At 48.4% G+C, this 12104-nt stretch overlaps 1 protein-coding gene across 1 annotated transcript in view; it reads left to right on the forward strand.

The window, feature by feature from the left end:
- Positions 1 to 12104, forward strand: part of HYDIN (HYDIN axonemal central pair apparatus protein) — a 152597-nt gene that overhangs the window by 62110 nt on the left and 78383 nt on the right. The window contains 3 exon segments of the mRNA XM_074913662.1: positions 3431 to 3591; positions 3593 to 3645; positions 6289 to 6466. Of these exon segments, the coding sequence (XP_074769763.1) occupies positions 3431 to 3591; positions 3593 to 3645; positions 6289 to 6466 (392 nt within the window).

The raw sequence follows: 12104 nt of genomic DNA on the forward strand, positions 1-12104 counted from the left end.
CTAGATTCAGTAAATGTGCTTTCATGGCAGCCAAGCATCCCAAACCACACACCATGGACATTACCCTGTCAAGTGCTTCATTGATGTTACAGTTCAGGGGGGGAGTTTCTTTTAAACTTATATATTAAACAACCAAAAGTCTTAAATGAAATGTCACATCTAATTTGACACCCAAGACATGAAGCCTGCAGCCGCCCGTGGCCAACCTGGCAGGTCCGCTCTCTGTGTCAGCTCATCGGCCTGGCAGACAGATCCGTGGCTTCCTCCTGACTCGCTGGCAGCTGTGCAGGCTCTCCTGTACCCAGCAATTTGTGGGTTTCTGTATTCAGCACGATGCCAAATGCTCTCTGTGGTAGAAGGTGCTCTGGCAAACCCTCCAGCCTTCAGAGGAGTCCTCGGTGCCTGCAGCTGGGAGCGCGGGGTGGCTGCGTCCCCAGTTTCTCCCGGGGAGAGCAGCAATAGGGGATGTTTAGCAAATTGTGTAGAAACAGACAGTGCATATGCTTTCTCCCTCGTGGGCTCTAGAGTTAACATTTTTCTGTGCTGGAGGCTTTATTCTCATCACTGCTTAATAGCTTCTGATGGCTTTATCTTCTAAGAATTTGTCCAGTTGCTCTCTGGATTTACAGCTGTTAGCCTCTACGGCCTCCTGTGGTAGTGTGTTCCAAAGTGTGGTGGTGCAATTCTTACCCCTCCCTGCCCTCCTTGTTGGGCCGCTTGGTGCCAGGTGTGATTCCATCCACATTCCCCCGAGCCATACACCAATCTGTGGAGATAAGGACTGATAACCTTGAGGAGCCTGGCTCCTGCCCCTCCCAATTGCTTGGAAAAGGTTATACTGGCCCATCATCTCCTGATGGCCTGACACCCCTGTGCCTGGGATGTGGTCAGATGATGGAACAATAACAGGGTTGCATGTTATTCAAATTCTTGTGCAACTGCCGGAAGGCACCAGATAGTATTTGACAAAAGTCAGTTATCTTGGGTCCTATAAACTGCGACCACCAGGGAGACCCTTTGAGCTCTCCTGGATCGCAGCGGCCTGTGACCGGGGGGGGGGGGGGGGTACGTACACTTGCCCTTGTTCCTGTGTGCTTGTCCCTTTTGTGTTCATTTTACCGAATCCAAACCCCTTTGTTTCTGTATGTATAAGTCTGGTTTGTGTATGTGCATGTACATTAAGGTACCGTTAAGTAAGTTAGAGTGAATATTGTTATTTTAGAACCTGAATAAGTCGCTTTTCTGTCCGAGTTATTTTGTATTGACAAATAGTTATTAATAAATCTAGATTATTTTTATAAATCATTACCGTGTCAATACTTTCATCCGCGACACAAAGGAAGGAATACTCCCTGGAAAAGTATTACCACTTTTGTGTAGTTTCTAACAGCATTATTTCAGGCCCTCAGGTTCCTGTTTTATGACAAATCGTGACCAATTTTTCCTTATTCACATTTCCCAGGCCATTCACGCTTTTACAAACCTCTCCCATCTATCTCCCATATGATTTCTAGAAGGAGGAATCCTATTCAGTCTTCATACAAAAGCTGCTTCATACTTCTAATTGTTCTTTCTGCCTTTCTCTATTTAATTACAAATGCTTCAGCTTGTTTTTCTGAGATCAGAACTATACCAAATATTTCAAGACCCATGTGGCCGTAGGTTTAGACAGTGAGATGATAGTTTTCATACTGTTTATTTTGTAGTAGTTTGTTTTCTTGATCATTGTAGAGCATTAGCTCATGTTTCCATAAACCTGAGCTCAAAGCACTGTGCATGTCTCCCATTTCTTGGGTCCTGGCTCCTGTGCTTGCCAATGTATGCCAAGGATTCAGTGGAGGGAGAGGCAATGCTTATAAAGCATACCCGCCTCTGTAACTCTCCTGAATGTCAGTTATTTTTGTATGCTAAGTTGTCCATTATAGAAAGTAGATTGTCCAGTCATTGTAAACATTGCTGCTGTCCTCACAACGTAACTCATCTTTGGCCACAATCCCTACCACTCCAGACTCCCTTAAGAGCAGAGAAATTGAGGCTATACAGGCATGAAGGCTGAATTCTCCATGTGTAGAGATGAATGAATGACTCTAGGCATCTACTATTTTAAGGGTGAGTCTTGCTTCATTCCCCCGCACCACTTCAAAGAGGGGGCTGCTTCTTTTTTTTTTTTTTTTTTTTTTTCCCCAGAATGAATGCAATTCTGTGTTGTGTCTGGTTTAGGATTTCAGGAGTGCACCAGCACACATCCAGCACTCTCCCTGTGTTGTTGCACAGTAGCACTTTAAAGGCAGGTCCATCCACTGGCTGCCTTGCTGTGACCTGTGTGGTGAGGAGGAGGCTCTGCCTTTGCAGAGAGATGCTCTCCAGGGTGTGGCTGGGTTGCTGCACTTGTCTGTTGAGGCTGGCTCTGAGGCTTTAAGCATCACTCCATAGAAATGCCATTTCTAGAGAGCGTGTCTGATATTTGCTGTTTGCATCTCACCTGGGAAACACTTGCCTGCAAGAGCAAGAGTGGGCTTCGTACTGAAGTTTGAACTCAGTTGACTGCCAGGAGTTACTTGGTTGGGAATAATGAAGGTTTGAAAGCTCTGGAAATGAGGGAGCCTTTGGTGGGAGTCTGTTTGGGAGGGTGACGTGCTGGCAGGTACTCCAGCAAGGCCCCAGTCATTGGTCAGTTGATGTGCACGGCCAGGGACACTCCTCTTCAGCTGCGTCTGAGGTGGAAAGCAAAGATGCCCTCACTCTGGTCGTTGAACGGCTTGGGAAGACGCAGCGTAGACTTGCAGACTCAGGTATAAGCAACAGGGTCCTGGCTGAGGAAATGGGCTTGCAGGGCTGTAATGGGCAGGTTGGGGTGGGCCGTGCCCCACCAGTCTCGTTTTGACACATCTTCACAAACACACAGCAAGTGAGGGCGCTGCTTCTACAACACACTGAAGTTCTCTTCTGTGTCCCATCCTGCCCTGGGCTGTCACTTGTTCCTCCAAACCTCCCTTTTCTGTTCACATGCCCCCAGGCATCTTTGCTTGTCAGCAACAAGGGATCAGGAGAGACACAACGCTGGTGGTGTGTCTGCAGGAGACCCTGGGCAAGCTGTGACTCCTCAGAGTAACCTGAATGACATGGATGCGGAATTCCCTGTGACCTGAGTGGGATGGCAACCCAAAGGCCACCTGGGCACATCTGAAAAATCTCACTTGGGGATAAATCTCTACAAACACACTCAGAAATAAGGTGCTGAAGGTGGTGCCCAGGACATCCTCATTCTGTACCCAAGCAGCTATCAGGATGTGTTAAATGTGCTGCTCTGTGGGACTGCTAATACAGCTAAAAGCTGTAACACTTTCCTCTGTTGCTGGTGGTTTGCTTTGTTCCCCGTACTTCCATTAGCAAGTGAGATGAGCAAAGACTCCCCTTTGTTTTTTTCCAGGTGAAGACATTCACACAAGCCTTTATGGAGCAGCTGTAGATGTCAACATTGGGCTGGCCAGGAACTCCTTAACACTTGAGAAGAGTTACCTCACGCTGTCAAACCACAGATCTGTGGTGATTCACAATCGGACTGAAATCATAGTCCAGTTCCAGTGGACTTTTGTTGTTGGCTTTTGTTACGCAGGAAGAGGAGGATCATCAGAAACTGAGGCTCATTTGAAGCACTCATTTCAGTAAGATACAGTGCTCAAGGGTAAAACTAATGTATGGTCTCAAGGGGTATTGGTGCTTTTGAATGGTTTAGGACAAGTAAACCATCCATGGCTTCAGGTTATGTGTCCTGGCCTTTAGGGTAATGGAGCCCAGTGCCTCCCATTCCAGTTCCATCCATACTCCAGCTGAGGATGGTGTTTTGGGGAGGAAAGGTTGATTGCAATGACTGGATTTCCTCAGAGAGCAAATCTGCATTTGTGGGAGCCCCAAACCACTGATATCCAGAGACCCCTGGGCTATGGAGGGTCTGTGAGGCTGAGGAAAGTGTCAGCACTCGTTCCCTGGGACTGCACTGAGTAGCAGCACTTAACATAGCTGCAGGTAGCATAACTGTTATGATGTTATGCAGCTTCTTCCACTCCAGCTTTGATAAGGTGGCAGGCTCCTTCTCCAGTAATATGCAGTGTAAAGGGCTTTGTTGGCTGGGCAAGTTGAGGCCATCCTGCTGTAGGATGTTGGATTGCCTTGCACTGTCCCGATCTCCAGCACAACGAGGTATTTCTACCCTTCCTCAGAGACTGGGGAGAATTTGGAGGTGAAGGGTTCCGCAGGGAAGGCAGGGCAGCACAGGACAGAACACATTTGGGCTGCAGCAGCCTGTGTCTTCATGGTGCTGAGAGATGGGGCAGGTTCTTCCAAGGGTGTCTGTGGTGAAGCTTTGAAATTCCCATTTCAGGCAGCAGAGAAACACTTAGAGCCTGGGGGGATGAATTGGAAATGACACCTAAAAGTTTGGGTAATTTAGGGAATCCTTGTGGGACTTCTCAGACTTGCATGGGTGTATAGGTGTATAGGAGTTAGTATGAACCCATAGCTGATCAGGAAACTGCCTTAAACTGGAGCACTTTTTAAGGGCTTTTGAGCAAATAAAGTTCAATGTAATTAGGTCAGAAATGCCTTGAAGGCCAAAACTAGTTTTCCACTGTTCTCTATTTTTAATTACAGTGTGTGACTTCCGTGCAAGCTCAGTGTGTTAAAAGAAAATCTCATTACCTTCTCTTGGCACTTGCCTGAACCATTCCTTTACTGTCTCTTCCCACCTTCCTGTCTCATATTGGACCCTGAGTGATCCTCTTTCCCCTCAGAACAAACCAGGTTTTCATACAGTTACCTTCAGTCTGATTCTTTTCCAGTTACATTTGATCTGATGCCAGTTTGTCTCCTTCTCTGACCAGGACGTTCTGTTCTTCCTACTTGCAATCTCAGGGATGGTCATAGCTCCAAGGCCACTGTCCTGTCAGAGAAGCTTTAGAGATCTCAGAGCAGAGAGGACTTTTTCCATGAGAGGAGGCAGTGCAGGACCCTGCTCTGGGCTGTGACCCCAGAATGCCTGGATCATTAGAAAGTCTATCCAGGGGTTTGCTGTGTCTCCCTCCTGCAGGACTTTCTGGGATGTAATGGTGGAATTATTGTCCGCTGATGGAGGTTGAGTTGAGGGTTGCTCATCTTGGTGGCTGGAAGCATGCACAGTGTTGTAGGTCAGCTATGGAGAAATATTTCCCATTGGACTCCATGGGGAGCGAGCCAAAACAAGTATTCTTGGTGCTGGTGCCAGCCTTTGCCTGAGGCTCTGTCTGTGTACAGCTAGTAATGTCCATGACTGTATTTCCTTTCGAACTGTGTTTGAATTTAGCTGGGTGATGATCACTATCTTGTTTATACTCCATGGCCTCAATTTGCTACATATGGAGCCTTCTTCTCATCCCCCCAGAGTTGTCACTTGCTGGGGACTGGAGCGTGAAGGGGGGACAGCAATATGCCAGCTAGGAAGCAACTGCTCTGTAGCAGTGCTCCCTTATCTCTTGGTTGTGATCTTTAAATGCTAGAATGATTTCTGCTACAGCTACCAAGTAAGGGAGAGATTAACTGCATTAAAGCCCTACAGAGAAGGCCAAAAAGAGGAAAAAGATAAGGTGGTTCAAGGCTAGACGAAAGGGTTTGGATTCAGAGATGCTGGTCCAGACTTCTTTAGTGGGTGATGCCAGGCAACGTCCCTTCCCTCTCAGGGCCTCTGTTTTCATGCATATAAAACCCCAAGTGATGTGCTGCCTGAATTCATTAGTTTGCTTCTACAGTGCTCTGGGATCCTCTGGTGGAAGGCAGCATAGGGCACAGAGAGCACATTTAGCTTGCTTACCCCTGCAGGTCCAAAGGGAAGAAAAAAAGAGTGATGCCAGTAGCCTGCAGCTGAAACCCAGCTGCGTCTCCCCTTGCCAGTGAAGCCCTGCAGTGGGTGCTCCTTCATCTTGATCTGCCTCCCCCAAGCAGCTCTGTGGTAGGAAAAGCCAGTTGGGGTGGTTGGTGGATTCTCCATCAGTTGTGGCAGAGACTTTGAGCCAGGGTTTGAGGGCTGCTGGCTTGCAGAAACATTCTCTGAGCTTGTAAACATGGAGTAAAACTACATGCTGTGCCAGCGAACAACAAGTGATAATCTGATCCATGTGGGACCCTGTGGCTTGGGGTCAGCCCCCTGCTGAGCAGCTGCTGTTCCTCCCCGCGCACTTTGCTGCCCCTGTGCTTACACAACGGTCTCTGCAAATCTGTTGCTCATTAAATATCTGCTTGGTTTGTCTCTCCCCGTGGCTGCAGGCTGCAGAGGCAGAAAGAGGGCGAGCTGAATCGTTGTCTGAAGGAGTGCAAGGTGTACCCCGCTCTCCCAGAACACCTTTCCCTTCTCTCCCACACCTTCCAGAACCAGCGGGCAAAGGCGCCAGGAGACTTCATGCTTTTCTCCAATGATGTGTTCACCTTTGAGCCGTTGGTAAGCGATAGGTGAGAATCTCCCTTCCTTCTCCTCCCTGTCTGAGGTCACTCGTCAGGTCCCTGCATCAGCTGGCTTGATGTGCTGAGAGAAAACACCAGGTTTCTAGTGAGGCTGGGAGAGCTGGTTGCAATAAGCATTTCTGTGGGCTTCCAACACAGAGCAAGAGCCTGCCTAAAGCTGAGCTCTGCTGCAAGGTCTATAAATTAAGAGCACTTAATAAGTGTCCTTACACTGTTCAGAGCTATCAGTTATTATGAGTAAGGGCACACCTCACATGTAGCATGTGGGGATTAACAAAGGATATTAGAGCATTGTCAGTTTGCATATTGACCTGAGGAATGAAATGGTTCTCTGTGGAAAGGAGGCCAAACTCAGCCCGGGTTTGATCACAGACATACCGTGGCTTATACCATGGCTGAATCTCCCAGTGTCATTGGTGAGCCTGGACACAAGACTGGCAGATTTAAACAGACTTTCTGAGTTCTGTTGCACATAGGTACAGAAATTTTGTTGCTTTTCTGCAAGCAAAACCCAATGTCCTTCAATCAACCAGAGCCCTGTTTGCGTGGTCTGAGATAAAGAATGCTCACTGTCTGAGCAACATAAAATCCCTTTTCATCTTGGACTAAATCTTAGAATAATTTCAACTTCTTCTTTCTTTTAAAATAGGTGAAACTAATGATTTTATTTTATTTTTTTCAAGGAAGGGAATCATGTTCTTGGTTACTCCTATATCTCATATAAGGCTGAGAGCCACCAGTGTCAGCACAACTGCAGTTTCACACCACTGTAGCTGACAGCAGCATGATGTGACCAATAGACTCTGTCAGAGCAGTAGCAATATTGTAGAGAGTGGGAGCTGATCAGCTGAGCATTAAGAGCACCCTGTGGTGTGTCAGAGCTGGCTTTGAAGTGTGTCCTGCTTCTTTACAGTTGGACTATGTCTCCACAACGAGCTTAACCTGCTCTTGAGCTCCTGAAGCTGCTAAGGTGAGGTCCAGAAGTCTGGCTGCCCACAGCACCGAGTCCTGGTACTCCACGTAGTGATGTACAGACATGAAGTGTAGCCTGGCCTCAAGTCTTGAGTGGAATCCTTTTGTAAATAACTATGTTAATGTTACACAGTTTGCTCTAGGACTGAATATAAGTGGGCTACTGCATGAGTCTCTCCCCTTCTGTGTTGTCTAGCATTATCAATCTTTGATTTCCATTAATTTTGTTATTTATGGAACAGTCAGTTTCATATTCAGAGTTTTGCTTGTGTCTGTCTTCCCCCTGGCATATGGGTGTCTTTACATCAAATGGTAGTAAGTAGAAGAAGAAAAGGATCTGGGGGTTCTAACTGACAAGCAGGTGAGCATGATCCAGCAGTGTGCCCGGGTGGCCAAGAAAGCCAACGGCATCCTGGCTTGTATTAGAAATAGTGTGACCAGCAGAAATAGGGAGGTGACAGTGCCCCTGTGCTCTGCACTGGTGAGGCCACACCTGGGGTGCTGTGTCTGGTTTTGGGCACCTCAATACGAGAGAGATCTCGAGGGGCTGGAGCGAGGGCAGAGGAGGGCAACGAGGCTGGGGAAGGGCCTGGAGAGTAAATCCTGTGAGGAGCCGTTGAAGGAGCTGGGAGTGTTCAGTGTGAGGAGGAGGAGGCTGAGGGGAGACCTCATCACTCTCTGCAGCTCCTGACAGGACATTGCAGAGAGGCTGGGGCTGGGCTCTGCTCCCAGGTGATTAGTGACAGAACAAGGGGGAACGGCTTTAAACTGCAACAGGGGAAGGTCAGACTGGACATGAGGAAAAAATTGTTCACAGAAAGAGTGGTCAGAGAGTGGGAACAGCCTGCCCAGGGAGGGGGTGGAGTCCCCATCCCTGGGTGTGTTTAAGGGCCGTTTGGATGAGCTGTGGGGGATGTGGGGTAGGGGAGAACTTTGTAGAGTTGGGCTGAGGGTTGGACTCAATGATCCCAAGGGTCTTTTCCAACCTGAATGATTCTGTGATTTTTCTTTATCAAATGTAGAATATAAAAATCCACTGCTGCTGGCTTCCACAACCTTCTCTCCGGTGACGGCCCTGTAACTTTTAGCTTGGGCAGACACCCTTGTGGCACTGCCATGTAAATCTGCTGGAGAGGCCCCCCCAGAGATGGGACCTTGCTGCCTCAGACCAAAAGTGGCTGCTCTCTTCTTCCCACCTCTCACCCGTGATGTGTGGGAGCACGCCGCAGAAGTAATAGAACCCTTGTAAGAAGTGACTGGAGGAAATAATTGCTTCCAGAGGTTAGGAAGCTGGTGGAGGGAGAGTAGTTTGGAAACGCTTTCTGGGCAGGATGGCTTTGCAGGGTTTGTGCAGAAGCTTTGCTATGTCAGTGGATCATTAGCTGCCAGTATTTTCAGGTGTTGCAATCTGTAGAAGCTGCAACATGTCACTTCAGTCTGTATAGGGTTAACTTACTGATGAAAATAACAACAGAAAAGAGGAGGCAGTGATTTTGGTGTTACCATGTGACCATGAACATTTTGAGCAGCCGTCCAAGCCTGTGGGAAACAAGCTGTTATGCAACTCTGACTTTCTGAGCACATCTCAAATTTGGTTTATTTTTGCAACTACACATGATATGTCAGCAGAGGCAGCTGTGATAGAGGCCCAGGTGGCTACCAAAGGACAAAGTCCTTGCTTTTTGCTGCATCCTCCTCACCACAGCTTAGCTGTAAGTCACATTGCAGACACGTGGGAGCTGACTCCTTGGAAATGGAAACCAGAGGAAAGGGAGGACAAGGATTTGTTACTGTTGTGCTGACCTTGACAAGTCATCACTGTCCTGTAGTGACTCCTCAGTCTCACGTATGAACTCTGAGCCCATGGAGGGGGTCGTCAAGATATCCAGGTTATGAAGCTGCTACTGTTGCTGATCCAGAGGTTGGCTCAGGAGGTAACAGTGGTGTTTGTTGCTGCAAATCTGCACCTCAGCTGGGAAACCAAGCTGGTCCCCATCCAAATGAGAGGCTACTGCAGAGCACTTTGGTTTTTGGCAGAAGGCACCATCTCCAGTGGGAGCCGTGGTCCATCCCACAGCTCCCTGTGGGTTCAGTTATTTATGGAAAGAGGCAGATGTTAGCTTTGGCACTGCCTTTCTCTTAAGTGCCCTGAGCTGACAGGATGCACTTTGAGTGTCATTTTAGTATTTCTGTTGCCAGCTCTGTCTTTGACTGCTTTGAGCAGTGATTTCTTTTCCATGGGTTGCCTTCCCCCTCTGCAAATCAAAGCAGGTGATTTGGCCACTCGGTTGGTGTTGCCTGGCTTTTCAAGACCAGCTTTTTCTTATTCAGGCTGGTAGAGATCTAGCAGATTCTCATTATTTAGGGGCTGAGAGAGGAGAAATAGGATCTGCATGTATTTGTGGTTAGGTTCTTGCAGAGAGATCACTTCTGTAGCTGTGAGTCCTGGTGTGCCATCCCCTCCCGTGTCACCGTGCTTTATGCTGTAGCAAAGCCAGGGTAGGACAGCTGGAGTGGTTGTGCTGTATCATCATACATCCACCGTCTGTATTTTATGCCACCTGCCAGTTGCAGCCTGTCTGTGGCCAGAAGTGTTGCAGTATCATGTTCACAGCACTGCATGTTTTTATATCTGTCCTGGTTACTGTCCAGGGTAGTCTTCCATGCTCTGACTCAACTGTCATCCCATAGAGAACACACTAGCCCAGGCAGACCACTGGCTCCTGAGGTGCCCTGAGGCTCAGACGCATGTAGCAGTAGCCTGCAAGGGTGGGTAATGAAGCATTTCCTTTTAAGCAGCAGTTCTTTTATCCCCTGTGGGGTAGCAGGAACGTGAAGAACCTCTTCAACAGCCTATTTTAATTTCCCAGGAGAAATAACTCACAATATTTTCTAGCTTTATAGTCTGACATACAACAGTAATGATGGGAGAAATGACAAATGTTTCCCGGAATAGTTGCATCTTTAAAGAATTTGTTTTAGCCATGGAATAGTAGAATAATGTGTAACTGATTATTTCTTCTTGCCCTCCACCTTCGGAGTCAAATGTTCTGGCTTCTAGCTTCACTGACAATACAGGGAAACCGTCTGTGGACATACTGCCAAAAGTTTCTGTCCAAAAACACTGAAGCCTGCAGCGTGGTGAATTCATATCAGGAGCTCAAGAGACTTGAGTCTATTAACTGCTGGTGCAGGTTTTCTTGGGAGTGAGGATACAAGTGCAAGGCTCCAGTAATAATGCTGCATTAGGATTGTTCCAGAGGGCTGTACTGATCCATAGAAGAGGATGGGTTTTATTACTAGTTTGTAGGCTTGTTTCCTCTGGTGCCATAGAGGAGTCTCATCTGTCTGTGCCTTGGGCTCCAGCGGCACTTGAGATGTATGGAGATATGTCCCTTGTTGGGGTCTTGGTGCATCACTGGATGGCTTCCTGGAGCATGGCAAGACCCATCCCTGGCAAGGGTGTTTGTGTGCTGCACCCTCGTCTATTTAGGTTGTAAAAGAAGAAATGAGACTGGCTCAAAGCTTTAGGCTCCCTCACGCACTGTACGGAGAGATCCCAGCAACACCGCAGCAATCACTGTGGTCTCGGCAGTGTTGAGCAAATTGTCCCACCAGGAACTTGGCTGCTCTGAATAATGGCTGCAGGGACTCATTTCCCTCCCTCACTGTTTGGCGGTGTACACTTGCAGTGTTCTCCCAGGTTCTGCTGAAGCTGGTTTTTGTGCAGTGGAAGTTCACCGTTTTGATGTTCAGTTTGGGTTATCTTGGGCCAAGACCAAATTCTAGTGTCAGACAAACACCACGCAGGCACTGACCCAGCTTTGGTTCCCCTTCTGACAGCAGTGGTGATGCGGGAGTGGCAGAAGGCCAGGCCAACTAGGGCTTTCTGTGCCATGAGCAGTGTCTCATACCCCATGTGAAGAGCAGCAGGCAGCTGGAGCAGGTTGCAAAGCCGTGATACTGCTCTCTTGCCTTCTGTGCCACCCGCCTGTAAGCAGAGGGAGCCTTGGACAGTGAGTCTTGGCTGGGGTGACAGGGCCTTGCCTTTGTTTGTGAGCTGCTTTCCAAATGTATTCTGCAGCGAAGAAGGCAGGCATGGTTTTCTCTCCAGGAGCTGCTCCGAGATGTCCTGCTGGACACAAGCCCTGGCGCCCAGCAGCAGGCAGGGTGTCACTGCCGCCTCTGCCAGGGTCCAGCTACCTGGTGCCTGTTAGATGTGTAGGGGCTGCTGGGGACAGGGCTTAGCTGGGGACAAGGGCTTCATGGGGACGGGTCCCAGGGTGGAGAGAGAAAGGATATTGAAGCAGACTTGCTTGCACAAGGCAGTTTTGTGGCAAGAGGAATTGTCCCCTGAGGACAGGATAAATGTGGGCATTGTTGTCCCAAATCCCAAACCAGGTTAATCCAAATACTGGAAGGGATTGCTCCATGAGGCAGATCTTGGTATGCAACTCAGTGTCTGCAGAGAGCCCCGGGCATGTACAGAGGCATCTCTCTGGACTAGGAGATGGCATGTAGCCTCGCACTCCTGGGGCTAGTACACCATGGCTGGGGTGGGAGGACTATCAAAGGTTTTTTGTTTACTCGGGGGAGGAGGGGTTTCCTCACTTTGACACAGAACTCAGGTGTCCCAGGTCAGT

The sequence above is a fragment of the Athene noctua genome, chromosome 9 (assembly GCF_965140245.1).
Source record: "Athene noctua chromosome 9, bAthNoc1.hap1.1, whole genome shotgun sequence".
NCBI classification, from domain to species: domain Eukaryota; kingdom Metazoa; phylum Chordata; class Aves; order Strigiformes; family Strigidae; genus Athene; species Athene noctua.